General features: G+C 50.7%; 1 protein-coding gene across 4 annotated transcripts in view; it reads right to left on the bottom strand.

Annotated features, from left to right (window-relative positions):
* SMG6 (SMG6 nonsense mediated mRNA decay factor) overlaps positions 1 to 22,262 on the bottom strand; it is a 208,297-nt gene that overhangs the window by 5,672 nt on the left and 180,363 nt on the right. For all 4 annotated transcript variants that reach the window (XM_004433296.3, XM_087440643.1, XM_087440642.1 and 1 more), the window contains 3 exons: positions 16,992 to 17,168; positions 13,063 to 13,209; positions 2,993 to 3,146 (listed from right to left, as the gene is read on the bottom strand). In XM_004433296.3, the coding sequence (XP_004433353.1) occupies positions 2,993 to 3,146; positions 13,063 to 13,209; positions 16,992 to 17,168 (478 nt within the window). The remainder of the gene's footprint in view (positions 1 to 2,992; positions 3,147 to 13,062; positions 13,210 to 16,991; positions 17,169 to 22,262) is intronic.

Genomic DNA, 22,262 nt, shown 5'->3' with positions numbered 1-22,262 from the left:
ATCAGCAATTATGTCTGCCTTTACCCTAGGCCTCACTTTCCCAGCCAGTCCCTTCCCAGGCCACAGAAGCCATCCTACCCCATGGAAGTCTTCCAGTGAAACTAGGGGACCTTGGGGGGCAAGAAGTATCCCAGACTTTCCACAGTGCTCTATCCCCGTTCTGCCTCTTCCCCTGGGCCCCGCCCTCCTCCTAGGAGGAACTTACAGGGATTTTCTGGAGCTGCCATATTCAGAGGAAGAAACCTGGCCCCTCTATTGCATTCCTTAGTTATAGGATCAAATTGAAAGGGTCCCTCAGGAGAGGGAAGGGTACGTAGCAGCTAAAGGGAAAGAGGCACTCTTCTTTATCCACTTGGGCACCGAACCACAGCAGTCCAAGAAGGGTAAAGTTCTATAACCCAAACCCTGGAAGAGTGCAGGGAGGTCACCAAGTGGGAAACAGCAGTCACAGCCTCACTTGCAAGGGCCTTGGTATTCCCCAAAACCATGCCCTTGGCACATCTACCTCCTCTGATACTGCACGTGTGTGTGTGTGTGTATGTGTGTGTGTGTGTGTGTGTCTGTGTGTGTGTGTCCGTGCGCGCGCCTGTCTGCCTGCCTCTGCGTCTGGGACACGGCTTCATTTTCTGGTGAAGATTCTTTCCAAAATTCCAGCCAAAAGCCTGAGGTCAAGTGGGAAATATGCACTCCTTGGGGGCTCAGGGAGAGTTTGGGGTCTGAGGCCTCTCCTCAGTACAATGATTCATGGCTTGGGGAGTCGGCATGAGCATGCTGTTCCATGGTGAGCCTGGCACTCACTGTCTGGGTATTCAGAGACACTTTCTGGAAAGGCCCATGTGGGAATACACACACACACACGCGCGCGCGCACACACACACGATGCCCATGCTTTCAGCAACCTGAGGCTGCAGTGTCCCCACAATGTATGGCTGAGGTTGGGGAGTAGTGGTGGATGGGTGTATGGTCCAGCAAACAGAACATCAAACACTAAAAACTGGTATTCCATCCCAAAATCTGCTTTCCTGCTTCCAAACTAAACAGGCTTCAAAGGGGAAGCTTGTTTGTGCTTCTGCACCAGGCGGGGCTTTTCGATGCTGGGGTCAGGCCGAAGGAGCACCAGCAGGTTAAAGAGCACAAAGAAACAAGCAGGAAAAGCTGTCAGCTTAACTCTTTGTGTTCTGGGCACAGGGCAAAAGTCCACTGAGGAAGCCTCACTGAATAGGAGTCCCCTCAACAGCCCCTGAGAGTCCAGGGCCCTGCCTAGCTGAAGAAGGTTCAAAGAGGCTGGCCTGGGCTGCTGTAACAGAGTTATCATTTCCCAATGCCCCTGGGGTCTATTTATTCTGCATGTATCCTCTCTTCTGGGTTTTCTCATATACTTGCTCCCTCCCCACCAAATCTGACTTTCCTCACTGCACCATAAGCTCCTCAAGGCCAAGGGCTGCAGCTCTGCCTTTCACTGGATCCCCCAGGAACAAGGACACTGAGCACACAGCAGGGGCACAATCAGTGTTGGAGACCAAGAACCCTGCTAGTCTGGGATGGTGTGTGAGGCTCCTTCCAAGTCCTAGAGGGCTCCTGAGATGTCAGCAACCTCTTTCAGTCATACCATTTCCTGACCATCTAGCAAAAAATTGACCAATTGACTTTCTTCCCCCTGAAAGTCTCCTGGGTAGGAAAGCACAGAGACGTATTACCCTGAAAGCTGCCCCACCCCAGGACCCAGTGAGGGGAGAGGGGAAGCCGGAACAACTTGACGGGCTTGCTGCTCTGCCTTGGGGAGAGAAGCTGCTCTACTTTTGAAGAACAGAAAACCTTCCTTTAGGTCTAAGGGCCTGGGTTTAAGAGGTTCTGGCCAGGCCACATGGGGAGGGGGAAGGAAGACAGGGAGGGTGGAGGCGGGACGAGGGCTGCTTCAGTGCCAACATTCTCAGGTGGCGCTAACGTGTTTCCCACAACCCCCCAGGGTTCTATAGCCTCTGCAGGGGCGGATGTTTCCTGCCCTTTGTTTCCACCCTCATCTGGCACTAAGACACTTGGGACTGGGAGGGAAAGCCCAATGGAACATCTTGGCATGGATGTCAGAGGTGGCTTGGCAGGCAGACTGCCAGTCTGGCAGTTTTTCCAGAGGACAGGGCTCCCGAAGTTGCTCCAAGTGGCTGCTGAGAAGGGGATGTTAAAAAGCCTGGGCTTCCCAATCATCTCTCAGACCCTCTCCCTCCAGATAGCCATCAGCTATATTAGCTGTATCAGCTATATGAGACAGGAGCCCAGAGCCCAAAACCTATCCTGAGGCTGACCCACCACAGAGGTCCAAGAACTAAGGATACCTAGACAGTCCCCTGGAGACAGCCCAGCTGGGCTCCTCTGGCCTGAGGGTGGAAGCAAGCTAGCTGGGTCCTGAGATGCTGACCCTGCACCAGCACCAATGACCAGACACTGGTAAGGGCCCAAGTGGCAGGAATCCACAGGCATGAGCCAAGGGCTTGCTCTAGAGGGTTTCTGTCAGCCTGGCCTTAGGGTGACACTGGCCAGAAGAATGCTACCTCGAACCAACAAAATGATCATGAAAAGCTACAAGACAATCAGACCAAAGGCATCTAACCACTTCAAAATCCTCCCAGCCTCCCTGCCAGACCACCCAGCAGCACTGCCGTTATCTGCCAGGGCTGAGTGTTTACCAATAACGGGAACCAGCTTTGCTGTTTTACTGCAAGCTTTATAAGGATAAAAACAAGGGCTGGGCTCATGCAGCCTCTGGTTGCTGGGACACAGGAGTCCATTTGCTCAGCAGTTTAAGCCATGGATCAGCCATAATAATTTGAACTGCTTTGATTATTAAACAATTTTCCTTGCCCCACGCATTCCCTACTTCCCTGCAAATCCTGTCTTACACACACAGCAGGGCTCTGCCTGCCTGGCCCCAGGGCCGTGGGGCATCTGTGTAGAGGGGGCTGCTGCGCACGTGCAGGGCTGCTCTGGCCTGACTCACCGATGAGGGGCACCACCAGGATGTACTTCCTGCTCTCCAGCAGCCGTGCCAGACTGGCCAGGTGGTCAATGAAGCCGTTGGTGTCTGGTACGAGGAACAAGGGTCTGATCTCGAGCTCCATCTGCCTCATCTGACTGTGGTCCTCCAGGACAGCCTACAGGGACACAGACGGTGAGTGAGCCAGAGAATGAGCAGGCAAGCGGGTGGGTGAGCCAGGGCCCTGACTCCACAGTGTGTCAGCATCCTGCCTCCTGAACCTCTTCCCCCTCCAGAGGAACAGCAAGCCCCTGTCAGGCCTGAGGGACAGGCCCAAAGGCTGGGCAAAGCACTGTGATGAAAATCAACACAGACCAAATGGCCCAGGGAATGGGGCGTGACTAAAACCCTGTCTAGCACTGGGGAAGGGCCCTGATGATATTAAAAATAACAGGTCTCTGAAAATAAGACCTTGGGCTAAAAATCAACGAGAGTTAGGTTCCTTGGATATGAAAGCGGTTTCATGTACATTATCTAGGCAGCATATAGAGGAATACTTCTCAACCAAACACTTCATATATATATCCCAAACAGAATTTGTTATTTCAACTTTTTTCATCATGTAGTTTAAGAAAAAGTTAAACTCAAAGGCTAAACTCAGAGAGGAAGATGGGCACGGATGTTAGCCTAGGGGCAATCTTTCTCGGCCAAAAAAGAGGAGGATTGGCATTGGATGTTAGCTTAGGGCTGATCTTCCTCACCAAAAAAAAAAAAAAAAAAAAAAAAGTGGCTATACATAAAAAGGGATGCTGGCAACTAATAATACCAAAGTCTCCCGCAGCAGCTGGAGTCCATACAGTGTGATGGATCAGGATCCAACTCACATGTCTGCAAAGAGCAACACCCAGACTGATGAGATTGCCACCCCCTTCCCCCAGCCGACCAGCACAGTGTTTCCTAAACGTTAGTCTTTTATGTTCCATTGGTGCTCCTTTACCACAACTCTGTACAATCTATACTATTATTTACTTGATGTTTTTCTTTAAATTGACTTAGGTCAATTCAGTCTTTTTTACTTAGTCTCTTCTTAAGCAAAGATATCTATGGAATCAAGGGTTTGACAGCCTAGTCCTGTTTACTAGTGCAAGCTAAATTGCCATAATAAAAAGTCAGTGTCTCCGGTGCATCACTAAAAAACTACCTCATGCAGCACCAGTGGTCTGTGCACCACACCTCAGAAAGCACGTGGCCTAGTGCCTGTTAGTCTTACACATGTTCACCTCTTTCAGGGAAGCTCCACGCACATCTGTGAAAGCCCAATTTTCCAAAGTCTGACAGAACCTTGTGTGGCAGTGGTCCTTTGAGATAGGCTCTGGGTATGTCTGTCATTCCAGAACATGGTCACTATTGTGCTGCTTCCTCTTCTGGGGACCACGGCCAAGAAGCAAACTGATTTGTTGGCATCTGCCCAGACAGTGTCTTCCCTGTTTATGGAGCTGAAGGCACCAACGCAAACCTGGCAGGGGCCAGGCGAGCAGGTCCCAGCCTTGTCACGCCTTCTCATGGCCTTCTGCCACACACCAACTTGCAGGGACACAGGCACAGGGGAAGTGGAGCAGATGTGCGTGCCAACTGAGATGGGGCCCACAGTGCTGGGCCCTGGCCACTAACAGTCAGTGAGGAAGGTGCTCAGGTTTCACTGGCAACAACAGTAAAACTGAAAGGGCATGCCTCTGAATGCTGGGGGTGGCTTCTCTGTGACCTGCCGGGGACCTCTCCCTATGAGTAAGTTGTTGCTGCCACTGCCACCACAGCTGGTGTAAGGCACAGGCCACAGGACGCTGGCAGGCATGAGAAATGTGGCTGAGAGGCCCAGTCTGCTGAAGTCTTCCTATTGCTCTCACCTCATTTGGGGGAAGTACCATGGCTGCTGGCCACCCTCCCAGGGGATTTGGGTCACTGTCCCTCCCCATGGGGCTGCCAACTAGAAGGTGACACACATTTCACCAAACTTGGCCTCAGCATTTTTCTAAAATTTGTTTTTTATTGAGATATAATGGACATATAACATTGTGTAATGGCTCGGGCATTTTGTAAGAACAGGAAACGGTCCCTACTCAGGTTCAGTTAACAACTCACTACTCTTTCTCCTCACACAGAGGGAGCATCAGCATTCCTGTTCCTCATTTTCCCAGGTCTTGGTGTTCTCTATCCAGCTTTTCCACTGCCAGGAACATTTTTCTTCTATCACAGGCCCCCAAATCTCTGTCTTTCTGGGAAAGAAGGAATAGGACAAGCAATGCCACCGGCTGGGGGGAGGACAGGGGTTCAGGGCCCTAACTGAGCACTGCATCTCTGCCACCACCCCACCGAGACTCCTTTCACATCTCAGTTTTCCTGCCTCCAGAAATGACACTCTAGCCCTGGTTTGACTCTAAGGAAGTGGAATTGGCTGTCACTTTTTACCCTGTGTGAAGAATGAGCTCCTAAGACCTTGTACCATCCTACCTTTAGAGCTGCCAGTGGGCAGGAGGGCCTTTAGGCCAGGTGGCCAAGGGAGGCTGGGGGCTAACTGAGCCTACTTGTGTGTTCTGATGACAGAATGGAAGAAAAATCTAGGAGTAGGGTCCAGTGAAGCTCTAACTGTCTGAATTCTCTGAGCTCTGGCTCAGGCCCAGAAAGGTGAACAGAGGCCACAGCGTCTCAGGGAGGTGGCAGCCTTGTTCGTTCCCCAGGGGTGTGGTGGGGTCAAGCTGTATGAGGGTGGTCGGAGTTGTGCTGCCATCATCCGGTCCCAGGGACGCCCGCAGACAACTTCCCTTAACCTGGCTCTGCCCAGTGAGTCACCACAGAACTGCTTCCTGTTCCCCACATGCCCTCACGGAGTCTCAGGAGATTAAACGAAGCTGCTCCCTCTTCTCCTGGGGTACCAGTGGGCTTCTGGAGGGGTCATACTTGAGTCACTAGACTGGCCCAGTCCCCTTCAAAAGAATGGCAGACTGAGGAAGGCTCGGGAGTCCGCCGGCCCTCTGCTGTGGGTGTCTGTGTTTCCGGCCCTCTCTGAGTGGCGCTGTGTGTGTGTGTGTGTGTTTAGCGTTTGCCCTCCCAACTTTTCCAGATTTTACCCGTCAGATTCCTGGCAGCTGTGCACGGCGCCTGTGCCGGCCGTCACGTCCCATTCCGATCTCTGGGTCGCACGGTGAGAGAAGGACACAGGATGCGCAGGGAGTGAAAAAGTGATGTCGGTGGGGAGAGTGCCAAGTCCCCACTCACAGCCATGGGACGCTTGGGGAGAAGGGGGAAGCATGCTGCTGCGGAGTTCAGAGGCCGGTAGTGAGATTTATTTTTGTTTGTATGAGTAAAAAGCTACAGAAGCCTCTGGTGGGGGTGAGGGGGGCGCAATTGGAATGCTGTGATTCAGACAGACTGGCCCTGGCCTGGAGTCAAGTGTGCTGACCTGGAAGGAGAGTTCCATAGGAACCCTTCTTACTGCCACTAATGCTGGGCCACAGTGGTCCTTGGAGAGTGAACTGGGGACCAAAGGAAAGCATGGACACTTTGAGTCAGACCAAAGGCAATAAGGACCAAGTTGTCATAAAGTGTGGAAGAGAAAAAGAACTTAATTCTATTTCTGGAAGGTGCCAAGTAACCAACTTTCTCCGAAGTATGGGAGCATCCTTGAGCAAGCTGGTGGGGAGCCGGGAAAGAGAATCCACAATAATATCTGACAAGGAAGCTAACAGGCTTGGGTCCCCAGGAAAGGCTCTTTTACAGGTTAAGTTCCTTCTTCTAGACAGTGGTGATGATTTGGGGGTGCTGACCCATTGAAGATTAAAACGCTGAGCATTACAAATATAGGTAATGCAATTAGTTCACACAGAAGTTGTGGAACTTGAAGAACCTAGACAATGAAGCAGAGCCAGATCAAGAGAAGGCCTTCTTAGGTCTTCCTTCTGCTTAGGGCTCCAAAGGGAGTAGAGCTTCCTTCCCTTTACAGGGTGATGGAATCATTTATCCCCAGGCCTCTCTCGCCAGAGCAATGTCTTCACTAGAAATGAAAAATTTTATAACACAGTAAATTTCCATGCTCACCTTGCACATATGTGAAAGTATCTAGCACAGTGCCTAATACATTAGTAACAACAAATGTCAGTTTCCTTTCTTCCTGCCCAACTCCATTTTTCATCTTCTATATATCCATGAGGGTAAATATCTGGGGAGACCACTAGGGCGCAGAGCTGGAGATGGGGAGTGGTGAGGCAGAGGACTGTTGATTTCTATTATAAGACTCATGGTACCCTTGTTTTTTTCTTTAACTATGTAGAGGTATTTTTTAAAAATGGAAAAATAGAAATGAAATAAAAAATAGGAATAGTTGGTGAGATAACCACTAATAGTGCAGGCAGGTAGTTCCTTCTTGACTGGCAGAAACCAAAGGGAGCAGATATTGCATTTGCTATAGAGAGCAGGCAGAGCCACCAGCCTCCCCTGGGTGCAGTACAGTTAGCATCTCCATTTGGGGTGGGTTGCTCTTGGGAGAGTTTCTGCTGAGGACCCCTTCCCTGGATGTCACAGCTTAACATAGGCTTGCTTTCTTTTTTAAAGTTATAATTATGATGAATTGTTTGCTGCTACTTCTTGTTTTATGAGGACTGATCTTATTTTCAAACTAGACTGTAAGGGGCTCAAGGAGAACTGCCTTCTTTTTTTGTAGTTTCTTTTACAATACCCAGCAGAGAGTTTGATATATCATAGGAGCTCAATGAGCTACATCACAGAATCTCAGAGCTGAAGGGCACTTTAAAGATAATCTGACAATTTTATTTGATAACTCTTGTCCTGAGAATGCGCAAGAAGTGTGCCCTTTCCTGATGGAGAGGGAGAGGCAGGGCTAAGCACGACACCTCTGAGTTTGCTCCAAGCAGCAGCCTAAAGCTGTTTCAGCCAACAGCCCGACCATCCTGTAGGAGGACAGGACCCTGTGGATGCTGCTGGAGCCAAAGGAGGCGAGAGCGGCTGGAGCCAACCGGAGGCCTACCACGGTTTGTGAAGAAGCTGGAACAGGCTCTGGAACGGGCTCGAGTGGGGAGGGCGGCTGCCGGGCTCTGAAGGCTGATGTGCTTTCCTGCCCTGGCGTGAACGTGCCCCTGGCCTGGTAGTACGCTGCCTCACACCCTGCCTCCGACAGCTAGGAGCCAGGGTTGAGTGTCTGCCTTCCGCTAGATTCCATACAGGTGTGGGGGGCTCTGTGCATGCCCCATTGTTCCACAGCCCCCCCCCCCCCCCAGCTGGGTGGCAGTGTGAATGGACTGCAGCTATATTTAGAGTGAGACTCCTGGGGCCGTCACAAAGGAGTGACTGCATCTTCAGGAGGGTGGGTGGGCGGGAAGGGGACAGGGGAGCAAAGTTATTTTCAGAACACATGTCATTGCTGGCTACAGAGCAAGACTGTAGCCATAATGCAGAGGGAAACAATAGCTGTGGCCAGAGGAAGAGCCTGTTATGTTTCAGGTGGGATGTTTGCAACTGCTCAGGAAACCTGACCCCACCCGACAGCAGCACAAATCACAGCAAAGCCTCGTGGAGGCAGAAAGGAGGCGGGGGATTCACAGGGCCAGGGCCAGTATGAGGTGCCAAGAGGCCACACCTCATGCCTCGAGGAGGATTTTCAGTGACTGCTTTGCCCTGGAGGCCTGGTTAGGAATGAAACACTTCTGATCAATTTCCCAGACAAACCATGTACCCTGCTCTGATCTCTGGACACCTCCCAAGAACAGCAATGAGAAGGAAAAGAACTCGGCAGAAAGCAGCAAGGTGGGCAGAAGCAAACCAATATGAAGAGCTATGTCAGGCAACAGGCAAAGCATGGCCTGAGCCAGAGAGCGTGGCCTTAAAGCCCTGGGTAGGTGGACTTGGCCCCCCAGCTTCCAGGGGCCTGCCTGGGCGTCGCGGCTCCAGCTGCACAGGCCGGAGAGCTGCTCACACCCCTTTTCTGACCTCCAGTCGGCCCCGCTCACCAGTCTCTGCGCAACGCTGGAAGCAGGGAGGGACAGGCTGCAGAGGGAGGCCAGGCCTCACCTCCCCCACCCCTACAGATGAGCTTAGGCCAGGGGTCTAGGTGGGAGCAGGGAAGTGGGGGTGTGGCTACAGCCCCAGATCTCAGTTGGACTTTATAGCCATCATGGGGGCCAGGAGGATTTTTTTCAACCCCATCTTCATATCCCCTTCCCCAAACATGTGTGGTTCCTGTTTTGCTGCATCTGTAAAAGGCGCTGGGAGCTGGGGACTTGCCTTACACCTCTCGGTTAACACCCTTGGAGACTGATGGAGTTCAGAGCAGTGTAATTTACAGCCCATCTCTCCGATCTTAATTCACTCGATGTTCCTCTCTTCCTTATTGTATTAGTGTGACCCACGTACCTGCCAACAATAATGGCCTCTCCAGCTAGGAGCCTCTCCCCCACTCCCAGGACAATTTATACCTTTTCCTTGGGATTTTCCCCCCTTAAATTAAACAAAAAGAGGAAAAATAAGAAAAGGTTAACATGGGTTTGGAGCGCTGCAGCCCCGTGGTTCTGGGCAGGGAGCCAATGGCCCGAGGGCACACACATGTGTGTGCTCTCCCAGAAGGGCCTTCACCGGCCCTGTTTTACAGCCACCTCGGCACAGACTCCAGGGTTCACGCATATGGCCAGACAGATGTGTCTGGCTTACGTTCAAGGCTGGAAAATGAAGAATTATGGAAGTGAAGGGCCCCGGGCATTAAAAGGGGCGGGGGAGAGGGGAAGGGGGGAATTTTTCCTCTGCTGAGAAATCCTCCTGTGGCTGTGAGGCTGGAGGAAGAAGGCTGACGGGAGGCAGGGCCGCCAGCAGCAGTGCATGTGGGGCCTGTTCTTAAAGGGGCCATAGCAACCTGAGCCCCGGCCAGCCCAGAGCAGGCCCTCAGTGCCTGGGCCTGACCAGCTTGCTCTGAAGGAGCTGACAGGGAGAACAGGCTTCCTGGACAGGGGCAGCCATGGGTACCAGAAGTCAAGTTGCATAGAAACCTCCTATTTGTATAAGGTATTGCCTGTCACTAGAGAGGCCAAGCTGAACAGAGCACTCTAGACAAGGCCATGTCCCCGTGGCATGTGCTCCCACAGCATCCAGTACTTCCCTTTTGTTAACAATGCTCACTTACACTTCAAACCACTGGCTTCTCCACTCCACTGTATACTCTGGGATGGGACTTTTTTGGTTCATTCCTGTGTTCCCTCACCACTAGCACAGTAGATGCTCACCACCACTTACTAAACTGAGCTGAAGACACGGTACCTGATTCCGAGGAGTTCACAGTACAGCAGGGGGCACAAGTCTAGAAATAAGTGTAATATGAGACATGATATAAGCCTCACACAAATGAAGTATAAATCAGTGCCCCAGGAACACTGAGCATAGAGAGATGAATTCCTCCTAGGAGGAATCAGAGAAGGCTTCACTGGGGAGACAGAGTTTCATCTGGGGATTGAAGGAAGAATACAATTTCAACAGGTAACAGGAAATGTAGAGCAGAAAAAGAGTACTCTGGTTTGAGGGAACAGCATGAACAAAGACTTGAGAGTGCAAAAGGGCAGAGCATATCTGGGGACAGTGAGGAAGGTTAGTGTTGTCCAGGCAGGAGGGCGTTGGTGTTTGTTTTTTTTGTGAGGAAGATCAGCCCTGAGCTAACATCCATGCCAATCCTCCTCTTTTTGCTAAGGAAGACTGGCCCTGGGCTAACATCTGTGCCCATCTTCCTCCACTTTATGTGGGACGCTGCCACAGCATGACCTGACAAGTGGCGTGTCAGCGCGTGCCTGGGATCCGAACCCGGGCCGCCGGCAGCAGAGCACGCGCACTTAACTGCTACGCCGTGGGGCCGGCCCCTGGCCTTACTGTTTGGCCAGGCACTTTACATGCACTGTCTTTCTGAGGTAGGTGCCATTACCACTTTCATTTTATAGATGAGGAAACAGGCTCAAAGAAGTTAAATAATTTTCCCAATGTCATATAGCTAGTAAGGGGTCACGGGGGTTGGGAGCAGAGGTTGGAAAAACAGACTGGGAACAGACAAGAAAGCCTCATATGCCATAATAAGGAATTAGACTTTATTTTACTAGCCAACCAAAGGCACTGATGATTTCTGAGCAAGGGAGTGGCTCTTTTGGGAAGAGAATGATGAAAACACGTAAGATGCATTGGAGGCAGTGAGCTCAGCATGCAGACTGTGTATCATACAACTCCAGAAGGTGCCATTCACAGACTACAAAGTAAATGGCACTCCCTGGAATTGTGCAATGCAGGAGTCTTGACTGCTACAATCCAAGTCAGTACCTGGACTAGAATAGCAGTAGTGGCAAAAGAGAGGAAAGAAGAGAATAAATGAGTGAACTATCAGATAGGATTTGATAAGAAATCAGATATGAGGGGTTAAAAGCCAGTGAGGAATTTAAGATGATGCTCTAGTTGCTACCATCTATTAAGTCACTGAACAAATGTTTGCTGAGTGCCAATTCTGCATGATGAGACTAAGAAGTAACAGAAAGGAAGTAGGAGACTAAGAAAAGAATGGTAGTGAGAAAGCCTAGGAGGATGGTGTGGTCAACAGAGAGAGAAGACAAGGGTCCACTTGTGCTAAAGTGAGGCTGGAGGTCGGTGGCTTCAGGGTCCAAAGCTACAGGGAAGTCAACTGTGATGGTGACTGAGACTTGATAAAGACAAGTACTTGGTGACTTCTGATACAAGTTTCTATAACTGCTCCGTTGAGAGCCAAGAAACGGAGGTGGTGAGTAGAGAGAGAACTTTTGAGAAGACTGATGGTGAGGAAGAAAAGAGCCACAGGATAGGAAGAAAGACAGCTTGAAGATGAAGTTGCTCTGAGGGCCACAACAGAGATTTACACACAGACCACGGAAGGGCTGAGGGGGCAGCCACACCACGATCGATGACCCTCGCAGATGGTATCACACACTTGATTCCAAAAGGCAGGGGGACATGAATATGTCTAAGGAATGATGGATCCCAACTGGGATTCATTCCCCTTCCCAGGGCGGGGCTCTGTCTGATGGGTGATTAGACTAATATCAGAGGACACTGATCATTTATGGAGCACATACTGTGTGCCATGCATTGTGCTAAGCACTTCACATGCACTGGCTACTGCAGGCCTCACAGCAATTCTACGAGGTAGGTGCTGTTACCCCTTTCATTTTACAGATGAGGAAACAGGCTCTGAGGAGTTACACAATTTGCCCAAAGTCACAAAGCTAGTAAGTGGTGGAGCCCAGACTGTGATCAGGTCTGCCTGACCACATGCGCTAAGCCCTAGGCCAAAGGCGAGGGGCAGCTAAAGAGAGGGTTGAAACAGACATTCCTAAACAGACCTGATGCTTTCCCATGCATACAGTTAGTCTTAAAGAGGGGAGCATGACTGGCTCTTTCCTGTCTGCCCTGTGCCCTAGGTAAGAGGAAGTGAGCTTATAATGCAAGAGGACAGACCTGGGAGAGCCACAAAGAAAAACTTACTGGAAGTGAAGGTATGGGTCCATGAAAGGGCTGATGGTGGAGGAATCCTTGTGTGGAGACTGAATAGTTTCTCTCTGGGAGGGTTCAGAGTATCCTGTCCAGAAGGGCTCGGCCATTATATGGGAATCCAGATAAGAAGACTGTGGCAATGACATCCTCTCCACCCGAGAACAGGTGTTCTCAACAGAGAATCCATGACCTCTCCAGCAGTATCTGGATAAGGTTCAGGGGAACTCTGAAACCCCTGAAATTGTATGAAAGATCGTGTATGTGTGGTGTGTATTCATAGATCATCAGTCGGGGAGAAGCTTTCGTCAGATTCTCTGAGAAGAACCTGACCCTTCTGGCAGCCCAAGAGGAGGGAGACTTCAGGGCTCCAAATGTGCTACCAGAATTTAGTGACAGAGAAAGAAAACAGACCGGTGGAACCAGACAGGACACTGTAAGACTTCCTGAGAGGGTCCTACTCATCCCTATCCCTGCTCACCTCCCCCTCATGCCCTATATAGCCACCACCCTGATAGGAACCACCCTCCCCAGGCAGGCCCCACCTGGATCTTTTCTTGGCGACGCTGCTGCTCAGCTATCTTCCTGGCCAGAGCCAGCTTCTTGGCCCGAAGCTCCCTGATGTCATCCTCACCCCCGCTGCCTTCAGCCTCTGAATCTTCCTCGAAGTCTTCAATCACCACGTCCTCCTCCTTTGGGTGGTGGAGCAGGACAGGGGAGAGAGGAGACTGTGAGCCCACAGCACTTACCAGACTCACCCTTCTGTCTTCCCAGCACCCCACCCCCTCCATCTTATTCAGACCATTCCCTGCAAAGGGCTCCAAGGTGTGTGCTTCCCTCCACTCAGGCAGAGAGGGGATAGAGAGAAGCTGTCACTCCCTCCTCCTGCCAGTTGCTCCCTTTTGCACTCTGGGACTCTTTCCTCTTTATAGAATCATAGATCCACACCACAAGTCACTCACACACACACATATACTTCCATGCTTATACTCATAGCTCTTCATTCTCCTTTGCACACACTCCCAAAGTCAAACTTTGGGCCTATTTTCATTTTGAAATCACCAAAGGGGAAAACAATAGAGCAAGTTAAACCACCCAATTTAAATCTAATTCACGTTAATGATCTGAGAGGAATCAATTCTGGCCAAAAGCTGGGAGTTAGGCATGGAAGCTCCCTTGCCCCAGACAGCGTCAGAGAGCAGATGCTGTAGCTCAGCAGACTTTGCCCTGGTTTCTTTTTAAGACTACAGCCTGGCGGTGTGGGGGCTGCTGGGCCCCATTATAGGAATTCACGTGACATGACCTTGCTCAGCTGCCCTCCTAGCAGGCTAGGGGATGGCTGGCTAGCTTGAGGAGTCTCCTGCCAGGCTGGTGGAGCCTTCCCCAGGGATGGCACCTCCCTGCTTGCAGCCTCAGCTCTCAGAAGCTACCACTCCCCGGGTGGTCCCAGGCTCCATTTCTCACTCTCTCACTTTTGGCCTTGGTCAGTAGAGAACATGCAGCTGCCCGAGAGAGCTTCCTTTGAGGGACAGGGTTAGCATGGGTAATAGGGAGTGATTTAGTAAGAGAAGATTCCTGTGTTTCTAACTAGATGGTAATCACAACAATGATTATGACAATAACAACTACCATTTACTGAGTGCTTACTATTGGCCAGGTCCTGAGCTAAGCATTTCTCATGTATTAACTTATTTAATATTCACAACAGCCTGTGAAGTAGATGTTATCATCCCTATTTTATAAATTAACAAACTGAGGTTGAGAAAGTTAAACAACTTGCTCAAGGTCACGAAGCTAGTAAGTGGCAGAGCAGAGATTCAAACCCTCGTGAGTCCAAAGTCTGTGCTCTTACCAATAATACAAAGCAGCACAGGGTCGGGGTCCTGAACCCAAACAGTAAGCTCAGACCCAGCCCTTAGTGGCTCAGCTTCGCCAGGCCTCTCACAGGCCCACCTGGGATCTGTTCAGTAGAGACTGCTCTCTCCTCTAACTGTCCATCTCAAGATGACATCTGACGGATTCTCTTGGCTGAAAGTGGTTGGTAAAGTGTGTGGGTGGGTAGGTGATGCTTTGTCTTGGGAGCAGAATCTAGGGGTGGGAAGACAGGTGGTAGCATCCCTAGGGAACTGGACTCTGTTCTGTTCATGAAGAATGATGTTTGAAGAAATATCTCTCCCTTTCTCTCTCAATCAGCTTTAGTGACTAAAGTCACTTAAGACTTCAGTCTGGGCAGAGATGAGATCTCAAGATGGAGCCAGAACTACCACTATCTTAAGAGGTCTCAGGGGTCTGGGGTGCTGTCTGTAGTCACCACTCATCTGACAACCCACAGGCTATAGTGTCACAGGGTTCACTTTCAGAGAGGCCCAGGCATGTGAAGGAGGAAGACTCACTCTACACATTTACTTCCTTGTTCCTGGGGTTAACCTGGACCAGAGTGAGTGTAATAAGATGCCTGACTGGCCAGTAGGGGAACACTGCCTCTGCCTGCTCTGATTAGGGATACACAGGGTTATCACGGGGCTTGGACTGAGCTTGACTGAGGTCAAAAGAGGGTCAGTGAGGCTTGTCTGAGGTTTGCTCAGCTCTCACAGCAAACGAGGAAGTACAGGGTTATGAAATTACACAGACCAGGGTAAGTAGGGTTTCCCAGGGGCCACTAACATAAAGGAACCCAGGAGGCTCGTGGGAAAAGGAAGAAGTGGGCAGCGTGGTGTGGGTCACAACCTTCGCCTGGTCAATAAGCCCTAGAAGGAGAGAGAGAGTGTGGCACAGCCAAGATCTGGAACTGGAGAGCTGGTCTGCTCCTTGTTAGAGTGGAGGAGCCCCTCCTTGGCTTTTACACTGTGCCCCTCTCTCTGGGCCTCACTTGTCTAACTGGATTTGGTATTGCAGAGGTATTGGTAACTGGACAGAGGACATCTTTTAGAGCAATCCTGGAGAACTAGCCTTGCTTACCTTTCACTCCCTGCTTCAGCCTTAAAGCGTGGGTGAGATGCTAACTGAGGTGCTACCCTACCCACACTTCCCTACACAGTGCCCAGGGCCTGGGTGGCACTGCTCTGTCCTGCCTGAAGCCTGGACACCCCAATGGCTTTAGCAACCCACTGTCTCCTCCCACACTGACAGCTCATTCTTTCCCGTTATTCCTGCCCAGGTTTCATCTAGAGAGTGTGGAATCATGGGCTCAGCTTTACCCCTGGAACCACCTCTGTCCTGGAAGCTGAGCCCTGTGTCCTCAGGGGTGGGGTGGGGTTCTCTAGCTATTCTAATGAAGCTAGTCCAAGACTTTGCTGCTCTGAAGACTCTGAATCAAAGGTGGCCACTCTATCACTGCTTCAGATCACAAACGACAGCTTCCAGCTGACATCTGGCTTCCCTGGCCTGTTGCTGATTTCATCCCTGCACCCCACCCTGCTCCACCAGGCGCTTGAGACTGCTGCGGGCCAAATGACTGTGTTGGCCTACGGGTGACCTGGCCTCTGGCTAGAATCGCTTCCGTCCCTTCCTTAAGTCCCACGTTCCTTCCCACCTAAGTCTCCTCTGTCTTTAATACTCTGGGTAACAAGGAGGAAAGAGTCAACCATCAGGCAAAAGTGAGCTGTGTGTGCACACACACCCAGACAGAGTTATCTACACCCAGACACACAGCAGGGCAGCTGGCAGTGATATTAAATGCATATATGTGCCGACACCATCACACACTCACATTTACTCAGAACCTGGACAGCAGGGAAGCTGGCAGAAGTATTCGACTTAAACTGACACACAAACCCGGAACATACAGACCCATGACAGCAATCACCCCCAGGAAGATACATATACGCATGGCAGGGCAACTGCCAGCGGGGTTTGGCAGGGGTGGGCACACAAGCTCGTGCGCGCACACACACATACACACGGTCTGGAGTGGAGCAAGTGCTACAGGAACAACCAAGGGCAAACAAACAAGAGGAGAATTCCTTAATCACATCAGGATGTGCAGGAGGGAGGGAGGGAGCGAGGGAGGGAGGGAAGGCCGGGGGAGGGGGTGATTTTCCACACGGGGCCAGCAATGTCAGCTCTTCCTGTACGTGTGCTGGAGGCTGGAGTTCAGGCCTGTTCTGCACTGAGCTCCACACATCTATAAACTTGATCCTCAGCCTGAACCCTAACCACCCCCCCAACTCCCTTTCCTAAGCCTCCAGAGCTGCACATTATTAAACTCTTTCTTTCCCTCCCTTCTCCTCTAATGCAACATTAAAAAGAAGCATCTGGAACTCGTAGCAGAGTGAAATGGAGGCAATGGGGTGGGACTGGCAGGAAGGGGCACCAACAGAGTGCAGTCTTGAGAAGTTGGCTGGTCATGTTAACACTGACACTGCTCTGAGTGGTTATAAATAACTAGGGATAGAAGCTGAAGCCACGGGCAGAGTAAGACTGTAGGGGGAGGGGAGCCTTCCCTCTGCCACAGCGGGCTCTTCCCGCATAGTACCTCATCTTCCAGTTGTTTTCCCTCTTGGCTTCCCATTTCCTTTCCCATGGTGTCTGGGACGGGTGCCACTGACACATATTTTCCACCCTTGAATGCCAGCAGAGGCTCCTCTTGTCCACAAAGGGCTTCCAGAAAATACTTCAGCACTGTGACCCTTTTGCAGTCGGCTGCAATAACCTAGGGGATGAGAGGGAGAGAAGAAAAACAGCATTTTCTGAAAGGGAAGATGAAGATGAGAGACACTGTTTGTTGGCTGAGGGGCACAAGAGAAATGTGTCGAAGTTGCTGGGCAAGTGGGGCAGAGTGAGTGAGTGGGAGTGTGTACGTGTGTGAGATGGTGAGCCAGGGTCAGGGTGGGTTGAGGACCAAGATCTTTTTTTTTTTTTTTTGTGAGGAAGATCAGCCCTGAGCTAACATCCATGCTAATCCTCCTCTTTTTGCTGAGGAAGACTGGCTCTGAGCTAACATCTATTGCCAATCCTTCTCCTTTTTTTTCCCCAAAGCCCCAGTAGATACTTGTATGTCATAGTTGCACATCCTTCTAGTTGCTGTATGTGGGATTGTGGCCTCAGCATGGCCGGAGAAGTGGTGCGTCGGTGCGCGCCTGGGATCCGAACCTGGGCCACCAGTAGCGGAGTGCGCGCACTTAACCGCTAAGCCACGGGGCCGGCCCCGGCCCAAGATCTTCTAAAGCAAGAAAGCCACCACTGTCTCTCCTTAGAGCATCTCTGGGGTAGCAGACAACACCAGGACCAATGAAAGGCACCCTCTGGGATTTTGCCTTTCTTTTACTGAAGTCCTGATATAAAAAAAGAATAAATTAAACTCTTCTGAGTTTGGTATCTGACTGATAGAAGGAAGGGTGGAGTGCAAAACACTGGCTTCCACAGAATATAGCTGTCTAGTACCCCTCACTGCCACTCTCCATTCTTTTCCCAGCTCCTCTCTCTCCAGACTCCCAAAAGGAGAACTTTCAGCCTGAGTGCAAAATGAATGATGAGGGCTTTCTTGGCTGTTTCATTTCAGCCAGATCATTTCAGGCTTCCCCTGACAGGTTCCTGCCCCACCTAAGAGCTTCTCATGCTCAAGAGACTGGGGTCAGGCAGGAAATTGTTGTCAGGAGAAGGGAGACAGGCAAAGCAGGTGGGGGGTGTTTCACCAAAGTTCTGCTCCTCTAGGGGTTCACGCCATTCTGCTCCCATGTGGCCACATCAGCACATAAGCCAGTGCTGTCAGAGAAGCTGGGGCTGATTTAGCTGAAATGAAATTCAATATCTTGAGCAATCGTCAAATTTGTAAATGTCTCAGATGAAGTTTCCACAGTCACCCTGTCTGGGGTCCTTCTCCTGGGAGACCACACACACATGCCCTCACCTGCAAACTCATCTGCTTTGCTTGCAACTTCTCACGCCCTTCTCTTCATCTCTGGCCTCTGGGGTCCTCTCCTCCCTACTGGCAGGGTACTTACCAAGGGAGGGGAGGGGCCCTGCTTGATATGGAGGCCAGAAGCTGGTGAAGGCCAGTCCACGTAGGGAAACACACTCCAGTAGCCAGATATGCCACAGGGTGGCAGCCCCTTCATCATCATTGACTCTAGTCCATACTGAGTGTCCCCCCCACCTTAATGCCTCCCATTCCATAATGTGAAAGGGACTTCTATGTCTGATTCACATAGTAAAGTACTAATTTGGAGACTGTCTTTGTTTGCTCATTGTTTTACAGGTGCATTTGTTATCTCCCTCACCTGGACGATAACCCCACTGGTGGCAAGGACTACATCTCATACTTTTCATACTTCTCTGGCCAGGGGTGCTAAGGACAAGCAGGGCACACAGGAGGCTCACAGTAAGGACTGACAGGCACAGGGAAGCTTGGCTGGGTACCACCAAGCTGGGAAACAGAGGAGGCAGGCATGATCCATGTCCTCTAGGACACTGTGGAAATGAGCACCACTCGGCCAGCTGGCTGGCAGGACAAGTGCAGCACACAGCAGTCAACTGTGTGCTCCATGACTCCATCCTCTGCCACCTCTCCCCGACAAACCTAATACTCTCCCTGCCTCAGAGTGGCCCCTGCTCACCCTCACCAATCGTCCTGGTAGCATTACAGGCCTGAATCTCAGGCTAAGTACCTCAACCACCTCCACCTGAGAGGCTGATCTAACATGTGCTCAGCTACCCAGAAAAGGCTTAGGAGAGGACAGACGTCTTGAGCTTTGGGTGCCTGGTCCTGGGCTTACCTCCTTGAAGGAGGAAGGAAGCTTTCCTTGGGCCAGGGCAGGTAACCATGGGTTCCATCGCGTGTATTCAAACATGTGATGAGGAAGGCTAGAAATACAGAAGCAGGGGCTAAAAGGCATTAAAGAACAGAGCTGAAATGAGTAATAGCCTGGCAAGCAGCACGCACAGTGGCCTCCCTACATCCCCAGCCTCTCACTTGCAGAGGAAACTTCTGCATTTCCACAAGACTGCCAGTTTCCTCTCTGTGGTCTAATTTTAACCACCTTGTCGTTACAGTGTGTGTCAGCCACCTGACCCCACTATGACCTCTGACCTTATGCCCCAGCTACTGCATGCACTATGGAGAATTATGTAATGGGTCCAGGACTTTCCTTTTTGGTGTGAGGCTGCTACCACTGAATGGAGAGGAGGTGGGGGTTAAGGGGTGAGAGGAGGACAGAGAAAAAGTTTGCCATAGTCCTTGGCATCACCTGGATGGTGAGAGGTATGCTGGCACTCCTGCTGAGTGTGCAGCAGAAATCTGCCCAGAAGTGTGCGCCCACGGGTGTGTGTGTGCTGACAGGCAGGCAGGAGAATTCCTGCTGTTAGAGCATGGGCTGGGTGGCATGCTGAACAGCTCAGGAAGAAAGTGTGATTCCTCGCCAAGAGGGAGAAAGGCCACATGTGTGGACGTGGGACTTCTGGAGACGGGAATTTCCAGGGCACAGCGGGACCCAGGGATGCAGACATCCTGAGCCTGCCTGTAGCACATCCTTAGAGGATCAGTGGGAATTGTCATTCACAGGGACACAAAAGCAAAAAGCAGTGCCCCACCCCCATTTTCATTTTCACCTGTTTAGAAGGCACCTGGTTTCCTTGGGGATTTTGTCTGCTTTGGTCATTAGTACCCCCCTAGGGCAAGGGCACTCCTGGCTGATTCTCAAAAGGGCTTTGATCCAGTGGGGTCTCTGAGCTGGTGCTAAGAGACCTGAAAAGGATTCTACCTGTTTGGAGAGAGAAAAGTCATCCAGTCGTTTGGAAGAGTGTCCTCTCTTCCTTTGTAATCCAACCTAGCAGGGAGAACAGCCAAGGCTGTACAGTCTCCTTAGGTTTCCAAAGTACACTGTGGGAGAAACGGGTTCTAGCTATTTAGTAGATGGGGGAACTGAGAGGTACAAAGTCTAGAGCTTGCTCAGGGACACAGAGAAAACTTCTGTCTCTAGCCTGCTGGCCTGTCGGCTAAAGTGTTCTGCTTTAAGGTAGGAGAAACGAGCCTAGCAGGGTGAGGACCACAGTTCTCTTGACCCTGGAGTTCTACAGGAGGCTTTTGGGAATATTCTCCTGTAGACAAAGCCTCCAGCACTTGAGTTGGGGGAAAAAGAAAGTTTAAATATGGTTAATAAGGGACATCATGACGAAAGAAGCCCTTCAAAGCACCCACCAAGAGCCAACTCCGAGATGATCTTTGGCCAACGAGGATTCCCTGGTAGGAGAGGGGTTAAAGCTAGGCTCCCTGCTTGGAGAGGAGGGAGTCCAGATGAAGTCTATGACATAATCCCCACAATAGCTCTGTTCATGAGTACATTTTTCCATTCTATATCAATGAAAAACAGAGAATGTAAATGGTATGTATATTGTAGCTCTGGGCAAACTCTAGATTCTCTAGAGGAGAGAGAGCCGGGCAGGAGGGGCCTCCTTCCTGGCTGTTAACAGGCTGGGCTTGACTGGGGCTAGAGGTGGGTAAAAGAGCCTCTGGCTAGGAAATACCCAGGGGAACCTGGGACCCAGCACCTTCTTAGTAGCAGTCATGGCCCTTCTGGAGGGAGGCTCACTGTGGAGGAGATTATCAGGAACTCCAAAGTTAATCGACAGAATGTCTCACACAAATCATTCCACTCAGCTTTGAAAAGAAAACTGAGGCTTTAGGTCTGGGAAGAGTTGAAAGAAAAGCACTCAGAGAAAGCCCCTTTCCCTTCCCCTGAAGACCATTTGAGGCAGCGTGCCCCGCCAGTGGGAACTGAAACCTCTAGCTTCAGGGCTCCAGCTATCACCCGGCTCAGGTCCACACGCAAAGAACCAAGCAGAAAGGAAAACTGAAAGTGAGATGTGGCAAGGCGATACAGGAGCCTGTCCTGTCCCAGGCTCAGTTCCTTAGAGAGAGATAATGTGAGCATGCACGGGGTAAGTAAACGCTGCAGCTAAGCGGAAGGTTAGGTCTTGAGGAAAGCAGAAAGAAACCTCTAGGTTGAGAGAAGAGGGAAGGCAGACTGAGTTACCGGTCTGGGGTATCTTAGGTGGGGCAGTGGATGAGCAAAGAATGGAGTTCTCTGAAAACTCGCCACAGCCATTCAGCAAGGGACAAGCCCAGCCTGGGCAGAGATGCCCAGGAAGGAACAGAAAAAAGAGATCTAAGCTGTCTTATGCAAGGTGGGGGAGGGTGAGAGAGAGAAAAGGAACTGAGCACCAGGTACCACAGACTGATATACTCTGAGCTGTAAGATTTACCACTTCATAGCAGCCATGGGGAAGGGAGAAAACTCCCAATCTAGCCAGAGAACAGGAGGAAGGGTCAGAGACCTGAACCAGGCATCTGGATGCAAGCTCTAGGGAATGAGGGGCTCACTCCATCTTTACTGGGTCCCTGTTTTCTCCAAACAGGTCCCCTGGAAGGCGCAGGCACTACAGTGGCTGGTTAGATTTTGCAAAATTTCTTTTTCTAAACTTTTGGTTTAGGAGAATCAGAATTTAAACTTGCACTACCAGCCAGTTCTATTTTTTCTGGTCTTAAAATGTCCTGCTTGCTACTGTTCCTCTGGTTAGAGAGAAAAATCACACGGGTTTTCCCCTACAAACGCAAGTTTACAGGTTGTTTTTCTTGTTTCTCTAAATGGAGCCAATTATTCTCACATTTGTTGAAACCTTCAATCAAACTTTATAGCTTGTTAATTTTACAGAATGTCCTTAGAGCAAATAAGATGCAGACAGGAAAGTGAAGTCTTGCTGAGATTATAAAGAAATCTTAAAATAGCCTACAAATCCACCACCAAGGCTG

This window comes from Ceratotherium simum, chromosome 16 (assembly GCF_057802395.1).
Source record: "Ceratotherium simum simum isolate JZ-2026a chromosome 16, ASM5780239v1, whole genome shotgun sequence".
Classification (NCBI taxonomy): domain Eukaryota; kingdom Metazoa; phylum Chordata; class Mammalia; order Perissodactyla; family Rhinocerotidae; genus Ceratotherium; species Ceratotherium simum.
This window is presented reverse-complemented; position numbering and strand designations above follow the sequence as displayed.